The following is a 25,665-nucleotide window of genomic DNA, read 5'->3' on the forward strand; positions in this document are numbered from 1 at the left end:
TTTTGATGTTTGAAAGCTGGAACGGCATGCGTTATGAAGTGACATGTAACGTTATGAAGTGAAACTACAAGTATCGAAAAAAAAACGATCATATCTCTCAATAAATGATGCATCTTTTTATTAATCAAATATGCATAAAATTTCGCAATATTCCGGGTACTAGGGATGTCCGGTAAGGAAATAAAAAGTTCCTTTTTTATAGAACGGCTCAACGTTAGATAACAAATTTACTGTTGTTGCGTCAGTTAAAGAAGAACTATGTCTACTTCAATTTTGTTATTTTTATTTTTTACTTTTGGGTTCGCCTTTGTTGAAGATGCATTCTGCCAGAGTAAGATTTTGATATTTTTTCGTGACATCTGATGCATCGTATGTACTAATATATAATCAGAATACCAAAATCTAATTTCTATGGAATGTATTTCTCATTTTTCAAAAGTTAGCGTTTCTTATTTAGTTTAGGGATATTAGGCTCTTATTCATATAATTATATCCTTTATGTAGTCTTATTTCTTAACATTTTTGCGTTCCAAACTTTTTTCTTTTATTAAATTTTAACACTGCAGCGCAAAAACTAGTGAAAGCTAAACGATAACTAACTTAGGGGGGAAAGTTTTGAATCTGAAAAATAGATCGAACGAAGGTTCTGTGCAGAGTGTTGGCATCGGTATTGAAGAGAGAGTTTCTTATTTAACAAGCTTATCTAAATTTATTTCATTTTATTCTTTTCAATTCACTTGTTTACTTGTACGTATATTGACATTAATTAGGGCTAGTACTAAGCAGATAGTAATTGACTTATTACCCGAATAATGAATAACGTTTTCTCTTCTTGTTAAATTATAAAACTTTTACGAATATGTGTTTTTTGATTCATGAAAAATTTATTCAAATAAAAAAAATCTTCTTATGTAGCTAGTAGGTAAATAAATGTACGAGGGCTAAGTTATGACGCTGGTTATTTATTTGTATTAGCAGCTTTATTGCAACAAATTTCAATGAAACGTATGGGATTTATACAGGGTGTTCCGTTTTAACTTGCAAGACCTTTATTTTCGCAACCGCTAGTCCTAGATGTACACTTCCAGTAGCAAAAATGATCAAAATCAGATGAAGAGTTAAGATAGCGAAAGTTTGAAGTAAAAATAAAATTTAGTCAAAAAATACAAAATTTAACTTTTTATACCGGCCCCAGGATCCCCTTACTTATGTTTAGGAAAATAAGCTCCATTGAAAACTATTACTGACACAAAAAACTTGACATTTGTGTGACCAAAACTCAAGGTGATATTACATTTCAAAGTTTTAAGGGACCATACGGAAGATGAGATTGGAACTTATCACCCTTTCAGAAGAATGACAGGTCGTCAAAGTAAGGGAAACAAGGTACTTATAATTTTTATTGCTATTCTAATATAAATGCAAATGTTATGTCATGATACGCAAAAATGCACTAGAAAACCTCGAACATTTTGAAAAACCACGCTCTGTACTCGCATGCCATTTTAAACACTTGTTACCAGCTATATTTCCCCCCAAAAGGTGTTATTGACAGCAAGTGAAAAGTAGTGTAAGTCACAAAACGCTGCGTTTCATTTCTCGGCGAAAATTGGTCGTACTAGTTTCAAACTTTTTGTGTTGAAATTTCTTTTCAAAGGAGAATATTTCCCTAAATATAAAAGACCTGGGGCTCTTATAAAAAGTTAAATTCTTTATTTTTTGACTAATTTAAATTTTTACTTCAAACTTTCGATATCTTAACTCTGCATCTGATTTTGAACATTTTTTCAGTTAGAAGTATGCATCTAGAACTAACGGATGCAAAAATAAAGATCTTGCAGGTTAAAACGGAACACTCTGTATAAGCAGCAGTAATTGTAGTACCATTATGAACGTATACTAGCAGCTAAGTGAATAAATAATTGAGGAAAAAAGTACTTTTTCTTAAAATTTGCATTTGAAGCATTTTATAGCGTATGCAAATATTTAACTAATCTGTGCTGTTTATATTTTTAAAACGACAATCAACTTTTATGCGATGACGATTGTTTGAAAAAATGGATCTTCCTTATTTTGAGTATTTTTTAGTAATAATGAGAAGAAACAGAGTAAAGACAATGTACTAATTTGTTAAAACATTTTAACAATGCATCAGATACATGGAAAACTTTTGCCTGTAACTGAAAACTCATGTTATATTTTATGCTCTAGTAATTATCGTTTAAAACTTAGTATCATAAAATTTAAACACTTTAATGCAACAACCAGATTTCTTTCTCTTTTTTTTAACGAAAATATCCGGAACATTTTGAAAATAAAAATCTAATTTGAGTGAAAAGAAAAAAAAAAATTTAGTTGAATAAACTTTTAAGTTTTTTTGAGATAATATTTGGAGTGTTAAAAATAGACCAATAATCTTGAACAGTAAAACAGTAAACATGACTTTTACAATTCAAAACGTTATTTTTATTTACAATGTTTTTGTTCATTGTTTTTTGTAACTCTTAGATTTCTTTCATTGTTTGAGGTGTTTAATTTATTAGTAATACTGTTATTATTGTTTTATTTCTTTATTTTTTGCTTATATAAATTGCATAAGCAGCAAAGTAATTTCCTATTTCTTCATATGTATCAATGGCATTAAATTAATAACACATAGTGTTTCTTAAAAATTGGTGAACGACAGTAATATAAAAATATTGCAACAATATATTCCGTCAAAAAAAAAGTATTTTTAACGGGCATGTGGAATTTATGGTGAGCTTGCATGCTTCGACGAGTTAACATCTTCTCAATTCAATATCCAGTGTTTATCAGTCTATGTATGTACTAGCGACCCGTCCCGACCTTGTTCGGGTTAGAAAAAAAAAACCCTATATATCTCTAAAAAATATATTCTACTGTGACTTTTGAATTTAAAGTTCAGTAGTAAGCATTATTTTTTCTTTGGTTTTTATGATATTTGAAACAAATTGGTTTACCTCATTTTCCGATCAAGAGAGACCAACATATAATTCCCACTGGACAATACAATCTTCCCGTACACACCGTTGTACTACTTATCGTAAAGTTGTACGTTTGAACTTCAAATTTGATGATGGTGATGGCATAAGAAATTGCAATCACTTAAATTGGAAAAGCATGCAGGGACCATGGGGATACAAGGAATATGAGTCAACTGATCTACTGATGATGTTGTAAAAACAATATTCTAAATCATATTATTCCTTAGTGATTTTATTTGGGGTTCAATTCAATTGCATAAATTAGAGAAATTTAAGTTGCGCAATAAAATTTATTGGGATATCGCTTTTAATTTTAAAAGCATGAAGAGAAGTCCGGAAGAGTTAAGATAATTAAGGAATTCATGTGGAGGATGCACAGCGTTGTTGGTAGAAACTATACCTTCTCGCACATCCACATGTAATTTTTCTGACAAAGACTTTTTTTTTACGATAAACATTAAGGATTAAATTATTTACAGAGAAAGTCCCAACTCATCTATTTTCAGGCTCTGTCCTTTTTTAGGTATTTTCTAGCTACTTTCTTGTAATAAAAGACTCTTATAGTTGTTTTTAAGATACTGTAAAATCAATTACGTTTCTGGAAAAAAAAAAGGCAGCTAATGTGCCCAATTTCTGTCAATAACATATCTTGCAAAAACCAGGAACGTTTTTCGCTATAAGTCTATAATCTTCCTGAAATTATCCTAGAATTTATGATTCTCTCGCATGTATTCCTGTAACTTCACCAGTCTTTTCTCCTGGCATAATATCTTCATCTTTCTTTCAGCTTTTGCTCCTCATGAGTTTGTTGATCATTCGAAAACGATTCACATAATTTTCTCTTGCAGTTTTTTCCTTCTCATTTCTTTCCCTTATTTGACTGTTATTACTAGGATTAATCTTCCTTTTGTTTTTAATGTACCGACCACTAATTTTAGAACATCTTTTTTTCTCCTTTCCCATTCTGAAAAAATAAAAAAAATCCTTTCATTGTTTGAAAGTAGATGCTGTTGAATCTTAAGAGATGTTCAAAGTTGCATGCTCAAATAACAAGCTTTCAAGGTCTTTACATTTGTTTAATAGATTGGTTTAATGGGCAAAGGCCACTTACATATACACTTAGAGACATGCATACAATGTGTTGGTAAAACCAACAGCTAATAACCGACTAACTTAATGTAATGCAATGCGTCCCTTGCAGAAGCGCATTTCTTCCCATGATGCAACAGTTCAATGACGCAACTTGGGATCTTCCCGTGACGCAAGAGATGCTTATATAATAACAAGGGATTAATCAGGGGCGGACAGGAAACAATTTTAGCGAAGGGGGCCATGCTGAAGATCCCCCCAAACGAACCTACGGTTTCGGGCACGGCTGAGGGGAGGGGGTCAAGAAAAACCACCAAATTGGCCAGGAATAAGGCAACTAACTGGAGATAGACATAGTAAATTAATTTCATGAGCAATGAAATAAAGTAGTGGTTCAAATATTTACTTTCAAAAATAATAAATGAATTGAAAAGGTACTGTAATCTTTTACATTTTATGCGTAACGTGTTTGGACACTATGTAGACCGATACTGTTGTCGATCGCTTAGAGGGGGGAAGGGGTCATGAACCCCCTCCCTTGTATCCGCCATTGGAATTAGTTGAAGTCAGATATCACGCTCTCTTGATTAAAATATAGCTTACATTTCAGTTATCATTTAAGTTAATTTCAAATTTGTGTTTAAAAATGTAGTATAGTATCGATATATTTCCAAATTAATATATTTGAGAATATACTGGTAATTTTTAACTTTAGTAACCTGTCTAAAAAATGATGTATTCACCGTCATCATTTATTCTCACCTCCGTAATAATGACATTGACAAGCGCTATCTCGGAGATGAGGATTTTCCCATTAATATAGTCCAAAAGAATGCATTTTTCAGAGGAAAAAATTTTATCTTCGTTGCCACAACCTACAAATGTTAAGCATATGAAAACCTGTAAACTTCTATTTTTTTATATTACTTTACACTGAAATTCAAGTTCATGGAGATGAAAATTTGAAATAACCACAATTGGTTTTTAAAACAAAATCTATCTTCTTGTTTTTCAACAAAAATCTCAAAATTTCTTTATGGCTGAAAATGAACAAGGGGGCTCACTTGTATCATGGAAAATAAAATGTGATGCAATTACTGCCATCTGTCTATGAGAAATGGTATTTTGTGCTTGGGTAACGGATTAATGGGGTTCAATGGGAATTAATTGTGTAACGTAATTCCTTATTCTACCAAAACAAACTAAAACACAATATTAAAAAATTAAATCTACTTAAACAATTAGTATTTGAGACACTTGTAGAAGAAATAATAAATAAATAAATGTATACTATTAATTAAACAAGTTATTAAGCATCATTAAAAGTCACCTCAGGTGTGTGACATGCCAAGGAGCAAAAAGTCACAAACTGTGAACCAAAAATATTTCAAAATAAAAATTGTTATTAAAAAAAATGTTAGCACTATTAAATAGATGTATTTTTGATGAAACTGAAAAACATAGTTAAATAAGTTGTTTATTAAAGTTTTTACTGTAAAAGGCATGTGACAGAAAAGTTATATTTTTTGAAGAATTACCTTTTTCGTAATGATTTTACGTATCTTTAGAAATTTGCTGTTTCAGAATGCGCTTTGTTTGAAATACAATAAAAACTAATAATGTCACGTGGTAATTTTATGGTTGCTTATAATGCTACCACAAATAATCGCAAATCACGTGGAAAAAATAGGAATTGAGAGAAACTCACAAAATGATACTTTTCGTAGCTTCACACGCGGTTTTGCAATATTTTAACACCGATAAAGGTGAAATCCATGTTTCAAACGTATTTTAGCAAAATCTAGGGTCTTACCTTCTTATTGCTTTCCTCAGATGTGTATTTCCCTAAAAATGAAGATTCTCCGCCCCGATACAGATATCCTACGTGCGAGGGCGGCATACCTTGCGTGCGACGAGGAAGATGTTCAGAAGTTCAATTGCAGAATGGAGATGAAGTTAGGTGTGGAAGAGGACAAAGAATGTTTTGCTGCTCATCTCTGAGAAGACCCTGGAATGGAACGACCACTGCACGTCCTCTGCTTCCCCCAAATCCGGCTCCACCGGCTCCAGCTCTTCCCGTGGAGCCAGCTCCTGTTAACCAAGGTCCTGAAGCTCCAGGTCTTGTTGAACCAGCTCCTGATGCTCTAGATCCTGTTGAACCAGCTCCTGATGCTCCAGGTCCTGTTGAACCAGCTCCTGATGCTCCGGGTCCTGTTGAACCAGCTCCTGATGCTCCAGGTCCTGTTGAACCAGCTCCTGAAGCTCCAGGTCCTGTTGAACCAGCTCCTGAAGCTCCAGGTCCTGTTGAACCAGCTGCAGGTGCTGCAGATTTTATTATTTCTGAAGATGCTGCAAACTTGCTGGAATATCCAGAATAATAGTAGAATAAGATCTGTATTTGACGATAACAAGTTTTTATTCTCTCTAGAAAAATAATTGTTTACCGTTGTAGTTTCAAAATCTGACTTAAAATATTTGAAATTACATTTATGTTATCTCTTAATGATAGGCAAATAAATTAAATAAAACGTGTTATCTACTTTAGTCTTGTACAATATTCCAAACATTTGTTAGAAGAAATGATTCCCCCCCCCTCATATTTGTCATAAGAAATTTATGCAAATGTTTTTTCAAGCTTTTGTTTTTGTATATGAATTGCACAACTGTTTACATTCTTGCTACAGAAATAGTAGTTCTAACATTTTCTATGTAAATCAGGTGACATAACTCGAAGATCCAGAAATCAATTTCTCGTGAACAAGATTGATATTTAATTCAAGAATAATTTAGCCATGTAACAGATTTTCTTAATTCTAAAGGCACATTCTCGGCAACTGTTATAAAAATCTTTTCCGAATTTCAACGGTTTAAACTAGTTCAAAAAAAGTCGACTGTGGAAAGGCCATCTTCTTCTTTTTTTTTTAAATAGGAATTTGGAGTTCTGTGTGATCACGATAGAGTAAACGTGCATTAATCACTCTTTGTACATGGAGCTGTTTTAAATTGACTGATCGGATTCGCATCCGCCATCCTTTTGCCATTATCCTGGCGCCAAACTGATTTGGCAATTTTTGCCACGTTTTGTCGTAATTTCATAGTTTACAAAGTCAGTAGCTACAGTCGAAGTGTAGATAGTCATTCAAGTGTCGTAGTAAGTCCTCAATATTTCTTCTCGTACTTTTTCTTCGCATTCTTGTACGCTACTTTATCCCACTGATAACACTGCGAAAAAAAAAAAATAAAATAAAATAAAATAAATAAATAAATAAATAAATAAAAAATGCTTCTGACAGCATTCTTGTTGATTCTTACGTAAAATGTTTTGAATCGAAATGTGACCAACACTTTCCTTTTTCCCACTTTTTGGAAATGTCTCTCCCCCTCCCCCCACCCAATTTTTTTCCCAGTTTTGGACAGTTTCATCCATTATTTTTGTTTGGAGGGAAAAGGAATATTTTATTAACCATTAACATTCTTCTGAGAGACTAAAGAAGTACAAAGTTCAAAAGTATGAGCATTTGGCGCAATTTGGGAGAATCATTCCTCCCTAGAATATTTATAAAAACCGATCATTATTTTTCTATGAGCTTGTTTTACGATTTTTCAATTATTTTTTGGCGTAAAAGCAAAGTATTGTTCTCACTCTTATGAGCCTCATGCTCAAAAAATCACTTTTATTTTTTATTTCAAAAATATTGGACTCATCGCATGTTGCATAGTCAGAATTGCATCTCAGATCTTTAGTAAAGAAACTTTCCACATAATTAAATTTACATTCACAGATATAATTGAAATTAAACATGAACATAATTATTTGTATTTGCTCCCCCCCCTCCCCACAACCACAAGTATATTGCGAATTGGGAAAGCCAGTCGACATTTAATGAAGTATTTATTTTAGTCTCGGAATTTTTTTTTTAATTTTAATTTTAATTTTTATTTTATTTTTTATTACTCTTGTTAAATGCCACGACGGTGATATTTTGGGAGAAAATTAATCGAATCACAGGTGGGGGTTACAGTTTACTTTTGCTAACTTCAGGAAAAAAACCGATAAATTAATTGCAATCGTCATTTATTTAGATCTACTCAAAGCACGTAATATTCTTGACATAAATTGAAATTCAATGAAAAAAAAATCAAATATTAATTTCAATTCATTTCCAATTTTCAATTCCGTTTTATTTCAACCGTAAAACTATGGCTCGTGGCAATGTTACGAAAATAGAAATGATTAATTGAAATGTTAAGTGACTTGTTTCAGACTTCTTTTTTTATTCGATAAAATTCGTAATTGGTATCAGTGTAAGGCGCTGCAGAAACTGACTCTTACCGTGTCAAAGGAAAGAGAAAAACTTAACAGCTGTTTTCATTTCAATAAAAATGACAAATTAAGCAATGTATGAAAAAAATAACTGATTCAGTATTTGATTTATGATTAAATATTATTCTAAATATCCAAATAAGTAAATGAAAGAAAAAAAAAAGACATGAATCCCACAGCAACCTGTTGGGAGTTTTGAATTTCTACCACTACTAAAAAAGATTACGTCGTTACGGGTACAAAAACAGAACACTAATTTGGTATTTTTCTCTAGTTGATACACTAAGTAGATAATTTCTAAGCCGTCAGGTTCAGTGAAGTATTAAAAACTTCTGAAATTAAAATCCTTGCTCTTTAAAACCAGTTCATTCATATCTTCATTTTCTGGCACTTGTTGCACTTTACAATCAGATGCATCACCGAAAAGCTTAAGGGGGTCCGGGACACATTTTGAAAATTTTTTTATTATGTACTTTAGAGTTTTGAAGTTTTCTGAACTGATTCATCATTTATTTAATAAGCAAAATCATAACATAAATATGAAAAAAAAAATTTTTTTTATTTAAATTTAATTAGTTTTTTTCAAAAAAATGGGGTTGCTTTAAATTGCTATATCTCAAAATATTGTTGGTCAATTTTCAATTTTTTTTCAAAAAAGTATGCACAAATATCTAAGCTTTAATTTTTATTCGGCGATTTTTAAAATATTGATTCAATAAAAAATAAAAAATATTTGAAGAAAAATTTCGAAAAATTCGAAGATACTTTTTTTAAAAAAAATCATAATTTTTGCAGTAAACGTTTTTTTCAAATTCGCCGAATAAAAATTAAAGTAAATTGCTTGAAAAAGATATGCTCCAAGTTTCATTACTTTATCTCTATCGGTTCCTGACTTATAAGAGTTTGAATGCAAGAAATCGGGAAAAATTGCATCATGGAGAAAAACGCGTTTAAAGTTTTAAAGTTATGTACACATTCGTTAGATGCATGCAACAAAAATAACTATAACTTTCGTTCTATTTTAGGTAGAAACAAGATTCAAACGTCCTCTTAAGCAGAAAAAAACGGAGCTATTTTTTAAATTATAAAAAAAAATTGCAAAATTTGAGGATTTTTGTGTCCCGGACCCCCTTAAACTAGTTTAAACTATAGTTTTCATTCTTAAATATAACTTTCCAGATTCTGAATTTTCAATGGTATTCAGCAAACGAAATGATGTAAAAATAAATCTAGAAAATGAAGCAGAGTTGGATAGAAAACTACAGACTCCGTCTCCCTGAATTTTAGAGAATTTGACTCCGTCCCCTTTACCTCAAAATCAGTATGACTCCGACTCTGGAAATTTCAAACCTTCGACTCCTAGCTCTGACTCCTTCACTCCGAAATCAGTTCCACTCCGACTCCGCAGTCCTGGTTGTAAGCAACCATTACTGTCCAGTTCCGACAAGTTGAGCTATGGCCTTGAACAAGTCCATTTCTTTTAAGGGAGAGCAATCAGTAAGAAGAGGCATTGGGGTTGGGCTATTGCAATCCTTTTATTGGCGAGCAAATCCTGTACCGCTTGGTAATTCTTACCTGAATAGTAATATTGTTCGCCAAGGGGGCAATACACTGCCAACTAAATCCGCAAGTTCTTAAGCTGTTTTTCCTCACCCCTATTTCAACAAATGGAATCGTTGAATCGGTCGGGCAGCGGAGCTCAACTTGCCAGAGGTGGACAGTATGATCTTTTTTTCTATTGGAAAACTTACTGGCACAAGTGGACACAGACATGATGCTATATGGGCAACTCATCAAGCGTGCTGGCAACATGGTACAGAGAAATCCAACGTAGAAACATTTTTATCATGCTGATCAAAATAATAGCTTGAGGGAAAAAAGAAATACAAATACAAATTTGCTCTTAATACATTTTGGTTGAGATTTCGATGTTTAGGAAACTGAGTCCATAATCATGGTTATTTGCTCACAGTCTGTGGCGTGTTCCCACGGCGACAGCCTTCCCTCATCATGGCAGTTGGCAAAGAGGCGAGGCAAGGGGAGTTTCCATGGATGGTAAAATATTTTTTTCTTTCGTGTCCTTCTTTATTGCAGTTTGATTTAATCGGTTTTTAAAAAGCAGTATTTTACTGGAAGTTCTGATTTTTTACTGTAGTGATAAGAATTGCTTCTTAATTATAACTATTCTGGAAATTGCATTGTGTAATTGATAATACACAGTCGGATAGATCACTACCAATGTTCTATGCTGTTAATGCATTCAGTTGGCTCATACTGCAATGAAATTTCAAGAAAAGGGTTAAAAAAAGTTTAATTTCAAATGAAAAAACATTGCTTTTCTGGACCCAAGTAGCAACTTTAAGCCTCCCGTTGAAGCCTAACTAGGGCCTATGCTGTTAAACTGCTTCACCGGAGTTCACATTTAGTGCGAACTGACCTAAATACAGAACTTATCCAGATCTGTGACTCTCAAGATCGTACCGTTTGGTAGTCAGAAGATATTTTAAAATTGCCATCTACGATATGATAGCATGAGGTATTAATTGTATGATAATATTTGATAGTCCTTTAGCAATTTAGGGTCTAGTACGGTAAGAAAATTCTACGTTTTGATACGCGCTAATGGATGGTCGGACATTTCTTAGTCCCTCAAATATTGCAAAAGCTGGATGTTCATAGATTTGTATTTTGTCCGACCTACGCACAGCAGTTGATTTTAAGAAGTAATTCGATGGTTTCAAATCAACAAATGTTATATGTTTAAAGGTTTCAATATTTCAGTACATATTCATTATGTGTTGTGTCAATTTGTTTAGTTTAAAATCCAACAAAATTTCTGTGCACAACATAAGTTTCTTTTTTTTTTTCAAAAATACTATGCCCCAAAGGTTAAAAACTGTTTCATAAAGAAGTTGATTTAAAAAATTCAGACAAGATATTTATTTTTGTCTCATGAATGAAAAGGAGCAGAATACGATGTAATGGAATATGGGGCAAGGTGAGATGGCGGGGCATAGGGAAATGATGTAATATTTACTCTGTTTTTGACGCCATTTATCTGATAATATTTCAACTATGTAGTAACACATGAAGGCTATTCCAGTTGGAAAAAGTTACCTTTGAAGATCAAAGCACGTAATAATACAAGCTAATTTCAAAATTCAATACTCATTTTGTTTTATTGTGTCATAAGTTAAAAAATATTATAAAACGATAAAGCTCTCGTTATTAACATTTTTAATATTCATTGAGACGTACTAATATTCGGTGCATTACTTATTTATGCAATACTAAGCTTTTTTTATTTTAAAATCTTTGTACAATAATTAGTTAGGTGCATGCGGGGCAAAGTGGATGGGTCAAAGGGAACGAGTTCATTTTATTTAGTATTTCAATCATTTATTAAATAGCCTCGTATTTATTCATAAATTAATTCTGTTCCATTCCTTCATTTAATAGTTTACTTATTTACTAGTTCCTTCATTTATTTTCTTATGTATCTGCTAAAGTCAGTTAGGGTAAGTGTGGCCTTGGGGCAAGTGCGGCTTAGGTTAATAATCAGAAACCGGGAATATCTGCAAGGCTGCTGTCATCTGGGTAGCTTGGTAAACGTTATTACTTTGCACTGCGTGCGTTAGATCGCGCTACTTGAATGGTAACTCTACTCCCTTCCTTGTTTCCTAACTTTTCTCATTCCCACTACAGTGCCACGTTGTTATGGTTCGAGAAATCATCGTTTCTTCTGTTGTTGTTCTCACTTTTTCGTGCTTCCAAAACGTAAGTACATGTCTACTTTTCATACTTTTAAAGCTGAGTTTTATTGTTTTTTACTTTCAAATCAATTAATTTTAGGGCTGCACTTGCCCCAGAAAATTATACGACTGAGAAAGTGCAGCCTTGCATTTTTTTGGGGCTGCACTTTCCCATTAATCTGGCAATGTTATTTTATGACAGATATAATTTGTTCGCAACGATTTAATGAAGCAATGTAATTAATTTGCAATCCTTCCGAAATTATTCGAGGAGGAAGAAAGTGACGATAATGAAAATATGAGTTTAAGGGAAGATTCACATGATGAAATGACAGTCGAAGAAATGATTGCCACAGAGCACAAACAGCAAGAAGATATCATTCAGTGGGGAAGGCATCCAACGGAGAGAAAGGTAGGCGACTGGGTTCTTGTGAGATTTTCTACAAAAAAGATGATTAAACATTTTGTAGGACAAATTACTAATATAAATGATGATAATTACCCTGAAATTAAATTTTTAAAGTTAAAAATGGCTGGAAATTATATCACTGTGTTTAGTTATCCTTCAAGAGACGACGTTAGCGAGATCCAAGACGACGACATTGTATCAATCCCTCCAAATCCCTCTTCAGATGTAGAGGAAATTTGATATTCCAAGTAACGTTTTCAGAATATAATATAAATTGTTAATTACTATACTTATCATTGTTAATTACTATACTACGTGTACTTGTACAAAAAAATATGTTCAAGTTCGCCAAAGACATGTTACCTTTTGTCATTTGTATAATTACCTTTTGTATTATTAAGTTAATATTTTAGAAGTTCGTTGATATTCAAGTTTTAAAGATTATTCCTTGATATGCAAGTTTTGTTTTTGTTTTTTTAAGCTTATTAGCATAATAAAAGTTATCTCTCATGTTCCTTGTTTAATTTAAAATAAAAACTTCATAATTTTGTTTAATAATCCATTGTTCCTTGAACGTTCTTCATTTTACATTGACAGGTTTCGTTAGGAAAAATATAATAACTTCCCAATGAATAGGTGAAAATTAAAATAAAAAAATCGTTTTTAATCAGGAAAAAATACTCTATTGATTGCACTTGCCTCTATTTTTCTCAAACGGTTTTTAAAAAAAATTCAGATAGGTGATGCTCTTGCCCCACTTTTATTGAGAAAGTGCGGCCCTAGAGCACAACAGTTTAAAATGTTTTTTTCAACTTTTTTACCTGCAATGATTTTAACAGGCTCATGTCTCGGAAAACACACTAAAACAGGTAACGTACGAAATAAAAATTAAAAAATTCGTATCAAGTCTTGTAATGTCTAGGCCTTAATAAAGTCGAACTGTACAATTTAAGAGCTGCACTTCCCCCAACTCACCTTACTTTATTCAATCATCTATTTTTTCTCAGATATTAATGTATTTGCTTTTTTTTATTTATTCGTTTATTGCTTCATTATTTTCCATTTCTTTATTGATTTTTTTAATTCACTCACTCAGTAGTTCACTCAGGATTCAATAATATTTTAAATAGTCAAATAGAAAGTATTTCATTAGAAAAATGTTTCTATTCTCACTTTGCGCCATGGGAAAAAAGTGAAAAATTTCCACTTTGTTTTTTTTTTTTTTTTTGAAAGAACAAATTTACTGCCAAAAATAAAAAATGATGTTTTAATGCAAGTGTTATTATAAAATACATTGTTTTTTCATTATGTAGGGGAATGTATAGCAAAGTGAAATGGCTAAGATGACTAAGCTTTTTTAAAATGAAAAATTGGAAATTTGTTTTGAAAATTACTGTGCATAATGAAAGAACATTAGATTTTTTTATAAAACTTTCATTGAAACATTATTTTTTATTTTTGGTAGCAATTTGAACCCTTCAAAAAATAGTGGACATTTTTTCCTTTTTTTTTCATGGGGCAAAATGAAAAATGAAATATTTTCTATTTGATTGCAAAAAGTAGTTTTGATCTAATGAATTAGTAAATAAAATTTTGAAGGAGTAAATGAAAAAAAAACCGAATACTTAAATTAATTAATTAATAAATGAGTGGGTAAAAGATAGAATGACTAAGAAAATAAGAGAACAAATGAATAAATAAGTGAATTACTAAAGGAGGAATGTAAATGAATTGATTAATACATGAGTACGTAAGTGTTTTAGTAAATGATTGAGTAAGTAAGCGAAATAAGCTATTTTATTTTACCCCATCTACTTTGCCCCGCATGTACTCGATTATTTGAGCAAAATATTGAAAACACAAATAAACTTAATATCTATATATATAAAAATGGATGTATGTTTGTGGGTATGTGTGTATGTTCCTTATACATTTTAAAAACACCCAAATAGGTCTAATTTCATATTTTAAGTCATGAAATTGCTCTTTTCTGCACGAACTAATTTTTGTATAGTTAGAAATTTAGTCTAAATGAAAAGCCCGTAAAAAACTGCCCTAGATGAAGTTTCTTCAAAGATTGACTTTAATCGTTAAATTTGTGAACCTTGGTTCAAAGCAAATGAAAACGGTTATCAACATATAACCACAAGGAGCTATTTTAAGTGCAATCAACACAAAACGTATCCTAAACGATGGCCGTCAATGCCGTTTAGCGATGAGCGTTGAAGCATGTTTGGCGAGAAAGCCGTAGATATAATAAATGATGCTGTACATCGTTTCTTAAACTGCGACCTACGAGGCCCCAGGGGTCCATTGATGCTACTCATGGTGCTACTTAATTTGAATGCGACCGTTTAATTATAATTTTTAAATATTGTTTAATTATAAAATCCACAACAGTAAGATTTCGTGTAATTTTTGATCAGTGTTTATCCCGTTAATAGCAGGAAAATACAAACATGAGTAAGGTAATAGTATTGCATTCAATATTGACGTACAATCGTCGACTGTTTCAACATTAGACTACTTTTATTAAAACCACATCTATTTCAGCCTTGCAACAGAAATTGTATTTAATGTTCTATGATCCCTATCAAACCAATTTGCAATTTGTAAATTTTCTCTATACTATTGCTTGATTTACGTCGAATCTTTAAGTAATTCGGTTCAACTATACCGGTATTTGTGAAAATTGGTTCAAAGTAAATGAAAATGGTTAACAACATATAACCACCAGGAGATATTTTAAATGCAATCAGCACAAAAAGTATCCTCAACAATGGCTGTTAATGTCGGTTAGCGACAAACGTATAGCATGTTTGGCAAGAAAGCCGAACGAAAAAGAAATGCTGTCTTTCAGTAGTTCTTAAATTGCACCCTGCAAAGACACAGGGATGCATTGAAATCACCATCGGTGGTTCTTCTTCAATTTGCTTGCGCATTTTGCTAATGAGTTTTCAAGTAATAATACAGTAACAGTAAACGAAATTTAGATCTGCATTTTCTATACATAAACAGCACAGAAAATACCGAAGTGAGATAGGTATTATCGAAGCACAATCTTCAACAGTTTTACCGTTAGAGTACTAAATTTATATTAAAACGGCATCATTGCATAGGAAATATAATTTAGTATTGTATTATCCATAAACAAATCAATATGTATATGTTATTTATACTATTCCATGATTTACCTAATTCAGTTCGCCTAAGTTTCACAGAAATCGCTCCAGGTTATCAGAGACCAGGGGTAAAAATACTAATATGGCTAATGGATTGCAAAATAATCATTTTTGTGCATAGTAGCGTAGATTGAATTTATCTTTCAAGGGGGAGGGGGATAGTCATGGGGTGTTTTCATCACGTGTTATATACTATATAAATCATTACATGTACATAAACTATCATACTAGGATTGCTAATGTGTGGTAGAGTAAAAGGCTGTGCACCTTTAGACTCGAAACCACACGAAAATTTAATACGGCGGAATTCATAGTTTTAGAAGGGTAAAAGTTTAAAGTTTGAAAAATGTAAAGAAATATTAATTTACATTTAAACTTTAAAAATGCATAAAATGTCTCCATTTTTACGTAAACAAATTTCTTAATCGTTTGAAATTTTATATTACTGTAACACTCGAAGCAATAGTACACCTGAAGGAGCATCTTCGCTGACTAGCAATAATTTTAAACCAGTTAGCGGGTATGAGGCAACTTTTGACACGAAGAGATTGAACTACTGAAATGGGCATGAAATATTACGCCACATTATAAAGTTTTTTCGTTTTAGACTTCATCGTGAAATTTAGTTGAGCAAAGCTCCATTTCCAGTTACAAGATTCTCAGTTCGATAACTTTTATTGTAAACAATCGAAAAATATTACTGTTTGTAACTACCACTAAGTAATTCAACCGTCATTGAAAAAATGCTGTAAGACAAAAATGGATACGTATCAGTGTTATAGAAGCAACTCTGTTCACAGTGGAGGGATAAGGTGAAACAATTTGTATCTCACGTATATCCGCTAATCGCAATACATCATTCTTTAAACTTCAAGAAATTAAAATCTCCTTTGAGACTTAAGTTCTGTATCACGATCAATAAGTCAGAAGGGCAGGCGATTAAGTACTTTAAATGCATGTGAAATTTACCGATTTCCCATATAGATTATGCATGCTTAAGGTTAGGTTCATTCAAAAATGCATTTCATTTTGCTGCTAGAAGGGGGACTAAGAATTGTATTTAGGAGCAAGATTTGAGTTAAATTCAAGAATTAGAAAATTTTGAATAATTTAACTTTGTAGTACTTGGATTACGTTTCTAAACGTGGAAATACATTTCCTTCGTTTTGAAGCTGCGGATATGCGGAACAGAATGTGCAACAAGCTTTTGTAAAACATAAACAAAAGAATTGTCTATTATATAGTTGTAAGTAGAAACAAGACGGTTTTTTTCTTTCTTTTAATTTCTTGACCTGTCAATAATTAAAAAAAAAAAAAAAAACGACGCGGATAGTGACCAAAATGTGCACGCCTGTTTCTTTTTCTACAAGGCAGTTCAATTGACGGGTTTTATATAGTTCGTTCCATAAGTTCGCGTCCACGTACTCCATTTTTAATGCTTTATGTATCTTAAAATAATAACTGTAGCTGTTTCTATGGCAACTATTATTCAGTGGAACCATTCCTACCCCTAATGACGACTGTGCCTCTGCAAATAAATATTTCGATATTCTCCAAGGAATACTTCAGAGCAGCAAACTTAAATAAGTGATCTTACTAGCTGCATCAGTTTGAGTTATCATGTACAACATTTACGGCAAGTGTGAGGTTTTAAAAATTTGAAATAAAATTTTAATCCAGACAAATTTTGAATCGTTGCACGACACCAATATTAATATCTAACTGTCATTTTTACCTACGAAAATAGAAATTTGACATAAATATAGGAAATAAAATGTAGTTGTCGTACATCTTTTTATGCAATTTACACTTACCTAATATTACTCCATGGCATGCTACTAAATCGCCACGGAAAGGGCAAACAGACACAGTTTGTGAAGTTATTTATACTAAGTGAACGTTTTCTATGGAATGTGCTTACATTCCTGAACACTTACAAAAAATTATAAAATGAGTCCCTAACACGTGAAACCTTGAAAGTAAAAACACCGCCAATTATCCGTAAAACGAAATGTTTACGGCTATTAATAACAGTGACCGAATTCCTTATTTTCTGTACAGTGGACTATCTGTTTAGCTTTTGGGCCATTGAGGATGATCTTCATATCTGAAAATAGTGTAACGGTGGCATATTTTGCATATATTTGTTACTGATAAAAGCCATTGAATTTATTCACGACTCTTTCTAAGAAAACACTCCAAGATTTTTTTTTCCAGAATAAAATGTATGTGAAGAGTACTATAGCATGCTTTAATGTCTTGAGGTATACAAAACCGTCAAAGGCAGCACAACGGTTTTCGTATTCGAAGCACCACGCAAAAGGTTGTCCCACAAGATATGCAAGACAATCATTTGTCTCTGCATTAAGACATTGGATGTACCGCCCGTCTGATTTAACCGCAGACAACGTGTCAGTGGACACGGCAGAACCAAAGAATATCGTTGACAGAATCCCGATAACATGTCTCATGCTTTTTCGTTTTTACTTGATGCTATTTTTCCTGCAAATGCTCAACTTTCTGTGCTATTTACAGTCTTTTGAAAATTTGAGCCTAAAGTTATGTGAATGCAGTTTTTTACTGTCATTTAGATAGAATTCATCCATTTAATTATTTAAATGATATATTGCATTGAGAAGCACCCGGGCAACGCCGGGTGATAAGCTAGTTAACTAAATAAATATTGCACTGCATATTCGAAGGTCTCAATTAATGCTTAAAATGTTGATAACAATAACTTTATTATTTTATAATATGAAAAATAATTTTTGATTTTCATCAATTTTAACAATAAGAATCAATTTTTTAAAAATTGCGTTCATTATCATATGTTCTAATATTTGGCGGTATTTTTTCCTGACTGAAATAGACTACCTGTGCAACTGCATTGTTAAAATATTGCCAAATAGGTGGCGCTGAATGCAGAGCAAATATTTCACCTTTTCACTTTGCCCCACATTCCCCTACTGCAATTTTAAAAATAAACTTCCAATTTCGTCATTGTAAAAATAGTAAGTTCTCGTAACTATTTCACTTTGCCCCACATTCCTCTACCTGTGTTTCCGATGCAGGTGGCTGTAATGAGGCTGGAGCGCGATGGTCTTTACACTCCCTGGTGCTCTGGTTTTTTGATCGACAGCCAACATGTCCTTTCGGCAGCCCATTGTTTCGACATAATAGAGTAAGCAATGTTAACTCCAAAAGTAAGATATCTTTCTTCTGCTCAAAGACTTAAACAGCGATGAATGATTTTTGAGAAATTTATTTTGAATTTCATTGATCCTAAAGAATTTTTTGTGTAGAAAACACACAGATAGATAGATATTTTTTAAAATTTGATCCTGTTTTTCTATCTTTTATTGATTCAATAATGAGAAACTGCAATGGGAATTATTGTTTGTTCTGTGTCTAAACATTCATAACGCTGGAAATAAAAGCAGTTGTGTGACGAAATTTGGAAATTTTAGCATTTAATTCTAATTTAATTTTCCTCTCTCTCAAAAAAAAAAGAGTAGTAGGAAATGAACTCAAGTTTTTGATGTGCCACTTACTGTGACACATTAAAAAGAAACTTAGTTTATGTACAGGAGCAGTGCTCGAAATTCCTTTTTAGCTATTACATGTGCAGCATGTAAAGGTACACTGAGGGTATAAACTACCTAATCGCAATGCTAGATAGCAAAAAAACCTCTAATTTGATGTTAAAGTCACGTTGCTTATACACTTTATTTCTCGATCTTGATTTTCATAGAAAAAACAAACAAATTAAAGTCTTATTTTGGTGCACTTTTGAGGGTCCCTAAACCAGGCTTCCGGAGTCTAACGGGGAATCAGGCCTTGCGAAGAAGTCGGAGGGAGAAAATACAAAAGCAAGTGGTTTAGGAAATTAAATGTGCAGTTTCAGCAAGGTTTCAACTGCTTTCTTTGAGAAGAAACCCTCAAAGACGAAGTAACCAACATTTTATAACATGAATGCACAGATTACTGCATACATGTTTCGGGGTTTCAAGGAACCCCTTTTCAATGCAAAATTGTGAGCTTTTGGATGCAAAGAAATCCTGTAAAAGCCAAGTCTTTACATCCAAAAACCCATATTTTTACATTGAAAATGGGTTCCTTTAAACCCCAAAACATTTCTATGCAGTAATCTGTATATTTGGGCTATTAAACGTTGATTATTTCCTGTTACTTCTCGGCAAAAATATATTTATTTATTTATTTATTATTTCTTTCTTTAAAGATGAGTTAATCACCGCCGATTACTTCTCAACAACTTCTGTTTTTTTTTCCGTTGAAAAGATAAAAAATGTCTATGACAAAAGTGCCCCCGCCCCCCGCATTTTTAAAGCAAAATCTTTTAGGATACATGTTGTCCCAGTCGCGAGGAAAAGGTAAAATAATATTGACTCAAGAATAGAAACAAATTTACAAAACTAAAACTTAACTTATTGTAAATGAAAGAATAAAAAGGAAATAAAATTAGTCTCCACATAAGACACCGTCATCGGCACCCAGATAAGGGAGCAAGTGGTGGCTCGAGCCCCCCCCCCTAGAAATGAGAACTTTCTTGCTTTTATTGCTTTTTTCTTTGCAAAAATGTAAAAATATTTCTTCTCCAGCTATTAGTGAATAAGTTATTAAAAATTTTTATATCAATTTTTAAATCAATTTTTATTGACACTAATCTATCCTGACATCGGTTTTCATGGGGAAAATATCTGAGCCACCCCCCTTTATATTTTGCATGTGGGTGCCCATGGCTACAGTATTTTATTATTGCTCACCTACAGTTCAAACATTTCGGCTGCTTGTGATCTGAAATTAAATTAGGTTTCCAAAACATTTACTAAATTACACATTTATTTATTATAGGCCAAGTCTTTATTACACTCGCATTGGGTACATCTACCACGCCAATGGGACACAATATGATATCGTCAGAATCGTAAGACATGATGGTTACAGAAAGAACTCCTACTACGATGACATAGCTATGCTCACTCTTGATAGGGACGTCCAGTTTCCCAGATTTAATCCAGTTTGCCTTCCCGATGACGAAATAGTCACTCTGGATTTGGTACTGTACGGAACTACAGTGGCTGGTTGGGGAGCTACAAGAACAGGTATTTCAAAAGAATATTACCAAAACATCAATCTCATAATCAGGTTCGTTCGTGAAAATCGTCGGAAAGCATAACTGTCTTTAAAGAAAATCTGTAGGGTAACGGCATCAGTAACAGACATGCTTAAGACATCGCTCTCAGACTTTTAAAACTATTTTTCCTCTCATGCAACTACATCTCATCTAACGTTTGGCTGCTTCTGGATATTCTGTATTAGTTATTGCTATTTTTATTTGTTGCATTTCGAAAAAGGGTCCGAATGCCAGTAACAGACACCGACAATTCTGATGATACCCAGTAACAGATAGAAAGGATGAGCAATGGACAGAATTCCCCTTTTCTCTTCACAATGCGCAAAGTTCTTTATTTTTAGCTCTAAAACCTTTTTAAATTTGAATGAATATTAAACACCGGAAGACGTCGTGGTGGCAATTTAACCTTTTACCACTGCCTTGTAAATAACAACTGGCTCATAAAATTCACTCTGATAACACTAGATGGTGGACTGTCACTCTGGTAACACTAGATGACGTGGCGCCCCGTAGTCATGGGGCGCAGCAAAATCAGTTTTACCCGCCTAAAATTCTTCTTATTTAAATCCAAACTTACGACTGTCTATTACTGGACCCTTGTCTGTTACTAGTCCCGTTACCCTATTTCCATCTTAAAATTGGAAGAAAGAAAAGACAAAGATGAAGCAGAAAGAAGCAGCGTTCCTATTTCAAAACGCTCTAATTTAAAAAGTGCCAGCAGGTTGACCCCGATGGGAGATTACAGGAGATCACTGTAACCTTGCAAAAATTTCCTTATTCGGTAAATTTTGTTTGACGATTCGGCAAGATTAGGACTTCCATTCGGCAAAGTTATCATCATTCGATTAAATTTGGAGTTCCAATCGGAGAAATTATCATCATTCGGTAAAGTTTGGAGTTCAACACGATAAGTTGGGAAATTCCGGCCTCCCAAAAATGTAAGTTCGGGGCGCTCTTGACTACTAGTCAGAATGTCTTGATATTTGACTGGAGCAGTCATCAGTCCATGGAAATTTGCTTTGGGAAGAAAAAAAATATTTCAAAATTGTACCGCTAGATGATACTACCAGGGGAAGCCCTTTTTAAAAGTTATTAATTTAATAGAAAAATGGGTTCTGCTGGAAAAAAAAACAACAACAATAGATTCTACGTGTTTGCGAACAATTAATTAGTGTTTACAGCAAAGACTGATAGCGACAAGAAAAAAAAAATTAGAATTTTGACATCTTGAATTCAAATTATGTTTTTCGCAATCACGAGTGTGTGTATGTAGGCGTGTGTGTTTGTGTGTGGGGGGTATGTGTGTGTGTGTACGGGTTATGTGTATGTGTGTGTAGGCATGTGTGTTTCTGTCTGTGGGGGGGGGGGGGTATGTGTATGTGTGTGTAGGCATATGTGTTTGTGTCTGTGTGCAGGCATGAATGTGTAGTAGTTGTGTGTATGTGTGTGTATGTTTTTGTGTGTGTATGTGTGGGTGAGTGTCTGTATGTATGCGTGTGTGTATGTGTTTGTATGTGTGTATGTGTAGGTGTATGTGTGTGTAGGTGTATGTGTGTGTAGGTGTATGTGTATGTATGTGTTTGTGTGTGCGTGTGTGTGTGTAGTTGTGTATGTATGCGCGTGTGTGTAGGACGTGGATGCAACCTGGAGACGGCTTTCGCTAGAGGTGCAGCAACGTGAAGATCCCGTCGACAGTGATGGTGCGGAGGGTGGCGGTGGAAAAAATCAAAGGAACGCCAAAAACAGTCAAGTGAGAACAATAAGCAATCGTGATTGCTCAAAAAAAAAGGAGCTTAATGAAACACATACCTTATGGATGAGTAACGTATGAAATGTTCGATATTCTCTTCGTCTCGTTCCGCTACTATGATAACTGGAAACTGAGGAAAGGATATGTTCCACACCAGGGACTAGATCAGAAGTTATGTGTGCTGATTGTATGAATGTGGTGAGGTCAGGGGTCTTAGTAATCAGCATACATTCACAACAGCAATTTGAATCCTGACTGTGCCATTTATCGGCCAGTTTTAGAACTATTTTTTTCACTCATCAAACGAGTTCTCATGCCCTCATAACTCCTCTGGTGAAATATCAAGTCATGACCAGTAGTTTTTAAACAAGAGCATTTTGAATCGAAGGTTTTTAATCATCCGTTCATCACAATGTAGTTTATAAATTTAATGTTAAATGATTCTAAAACCAATTTAGTAAGATTCACTGGAAAATTTTGCCTCAAAAATCTTTACGTTATTATGAAGCCTGATCGTAGTTAAATATTCAAAACCTTTTCTACATTATGTACCTCATGCCTTATTTATTATTATTAAGACGCAAAAACGTTTTCCGCTTTTGAAAGTATTTGTGGTGGCAGAATTTTGAAATAAATTACTTACTGTCTTATTCACCAGACGATTCGATCTTCGGTCAAACATCAAACTGCCAATTGAAGCCTACCTATTGGTTGACGAAACATTTAATCGGCTGTTTCTGTTTGGTTGTCAGAATGTATGAGGAATCGTGTGGTGAATATAACCGTTAATGTCCCATTAGCAGGTACATATTAACCGATAAATGGTTTTATTTCAAACATTTATCACTAGTTAATGAACTCTTCAACACCTGACCCTCTTGCCTGCCAATATTTATCTACAATTTTTTATACTGTTATCACTTTCCACGAATCACCTCGTAAATGTCAATAAATGTTTATGGAAAATTGTGGAGGTACTTTTTGATTTAAACAAACTCACTAAAATTTATGACATTAAATACCATCAATCCTTAGCGATAACTTTGTCAAGCATTTCCAATTCTAACCAGCAGAACGATCAAGAAACCAAATAACACTTTTACCTAAAAGAGTAATGTAATACATAATTTACTTGCAAATAAAAGTTTCGAAAACTGTAGATGCCTTATATTCTTCTAATGTCAGTTGTTAACATTGATTTTCACAATCAATTCTATTTATTCGACGAGACTACAATTAACTATAAAACTTTTTTTTTCGTACTTTGATATTCATACCTCACTAACGAATCCAATAACGTTAGATAAGGTATTTAACAGTAAATTACGGCCCTTAAGCCAAGGCTAAGGCAGAACTACTTGCAATATACCAGATATTCCGGTTATCACATCCATATACTGCAGGTTCATTTTTATTAGAACTGACCAGTCTGGAATAGTGACTAGAGGCAGATGTCTATTCATTGAAGCTGAAAGCGCCAACAAACAGGTAGATAGAGTGAACCCCTCTCACCAGCGAGCGTCCGCAGCATGGTGCGGTTCGAACTTAGAGCAGGAATTAAAATTGAGGGAGTAAGTCCAATCATTAGTTTAGCAAAAGCTGACCCAAATACCACAAGTCACTTGAATCAACAACAACGAATGGTTGGCAAGTTTTGCGTTAAACAAGCGAAAGAAACCTGATTTCTTCCAATGATTTGCTTTAAAATCTATCACGTGACTTGGGGTCTTGTTTTCATGAATGAAAACCTTCACTCCCTCCATTTCATGTCTTCTCAATGGGTTCGACTCGTGAATTGCCTGCTAAACTGAAGAGTTCTAATAAGAACGAAACTGCAACCTCTAGCTGTGATAACCGGACTTTCTGATGTATTGCAAGTTAAATAAGATGTTTCTAATAACATTTCATGCTGAATGGAAAGAGAATACTCTTTAAAAAAGTGCTCAATTTCATCACTTGAGGCAATTTTTGCCGAAGATTAGAGGTTCTCTATTAATTTTAAGAATATTTTTTATTTCGCTTAGGAGGAAACATGAGTCCAGTTCTAACACTTGCAGAACGTTTGCAAACAATTCCAAATGAAAATTGTACCATGGTGATACGGGATCGTATTCGTAGATCCCGATTTCAAGAACAATTTCCAAATGGTGTATCTTTTGGATTTTTGTGCACTGGACTTCAAGGCGGATCAGACAGTTGTAACGTATGAACTATTCCAACATATTATGTCCATTATTTTAAAATTGATTCCGTTTTGAAGTGCTCTTTTGTCGGTAGTTACCATTTCATCTGTTTTACTTCCCTGTGCAAATTAAGAAAAGTAAGTTTACGAAAAGTTGATTTGTCAACTTATTACTACAGGAGACAACCTTCTTCCTCTTTCTCCCCCTCATAAAAGGGTGTAATTGAACTATAACTCAAATATTTTTCATGACCTGAAAATAAACTAGGCTCTTTTCTTTAAGCAATCTTAACACAACATTATTGATGAGAATGTTAATGTAGCACTAATAATGGACTCACCAAGGGTTGCAGTTTATGTATTGAGAGTCGGCGTGTCAGGACCAAATAGCATTCCCACTCTTCGTCCTTTCCCCCTTTACTTCTGGTTGTCATGGTTACAGCACTATGAACTTTCTCCCACGATGCTTCTGCAAATGTTATGTGTTGCAAAAGCAACGCGGGGAAAAGTTCATAGTGCAGTTACCATGAAAAACAAATGGAGAAAAAGGTGGAGAGGGAGAAAATTACTCGGCCTTGACGCGCCAATTCTCGTTACATAGACAAAAATGAGAAATAGAAAAATGATGTCTTAAAAACTGTCCAGATTAGTCGACTCATAAAGTGACTCTTGGACGCAGAAAGTCATTTTTTTTAATCTGAAAAACATTGGAAGCAAATGCATAGGTGACTTAACTGCAAGCATATCCCAAACTATTCGTTTTGGTATCCAGAGATTGCAGTTTCAAATATGCTGGGAATCATTGGCTTGGAATACG

General features: G+C 33.4%; 2 protein-coding genes across 2 annotated transcripts; both read left to right on the forward strand.

The window, feature by feature from the left end:
* The first annotated feature begins 209 nt into the window (after positions 1-209).
* Positions 210-6,620, forward strand: LOC129228196 (uncharacterized). Its single transcript, XM_054862864.1, has 2 exons — positions 210-331; positions 5,928-6,620. Exons 1-2 carry the CDS (start codon positions 259-261, stop codon positions 6,470-6,472), a joined length of 618 nt encoding a protein of 205 aa, XP_054718839.1. The 5' UTR covers positions 210-258; the 3' UTR covers positions 6,473-6,620.
* A 5,848-nt stretch (positions 6,621-12,468) lies between these two features.
* Positions 12,469-24,875, forward strand: LOC129228482 (clotting factor B-like). Its single transcript, XM_054863163.1, has 3 exons — positions 12,469-12,563; positions 20,634-20,884; positions 24,691-24,875. The coding sequence occupies exons 1-3, from the start codon at positions 12,469-12,471 to the stop codon at positions 24,873-24,875; spliced, it is 531 nt and encodes a 176-aa protein (XP_054719138.1).
* Positions 24,876-25,665: the final 790 nt, after the last annotated feature.

Source organism: Uloborus diversus, chromosome 8, assembly GCF_026930045.1.
Source record: "Uloborus diversus isolate 005 chromosome 8, Udiv.v.3.1, whole genome shotgun sequence".
Lineage (NCBI taxonomy): Eukaryota > Metazoa > Arthropoda > Arachnida > Araneae > Uloboridae > Uloborus > Uloborus diversus.

Excerpts from the sequence above, each read along its gene's own strand:
- LOC129228482 (XM_054863163.1), top strand. The coding sequence starts at position 12,469 with ATGAGTTTAAGGGAAGATTCACATGATGAAATGACAGTCGAAGAAATG. Across the intron at positions 12,564-20,633 it reads GATATCATTCAGTGGGGAAG|GCCAAGTCTTTATTACACTC; the intron begins GCATCCAACGGA and ends TATTTATTATAG. Across the intron at positions 20,885-24,690 it reads TTGGGGAGCTACAAGAACAG|GAGGAAACATGAGTCCAGTT; the intron begins GTATTTCAAAAG and ends TATTTCGCTTAG.
- LOC129228196 (XM_054862864.1), top strand. The coding sequence starts at position 259 with ATGTCTACTTCAATTTTGTTATTTTTATTTTTTACTTTTGGGTTCGCC. Across the intron at positions 332-5,927 it reads TGAAGATGCATTCTGCCAGA|ATGTGTATTTCCCTAAAAAT; the intron begins GTAAGATTTTGA and ends TGCTTTCCTCAG.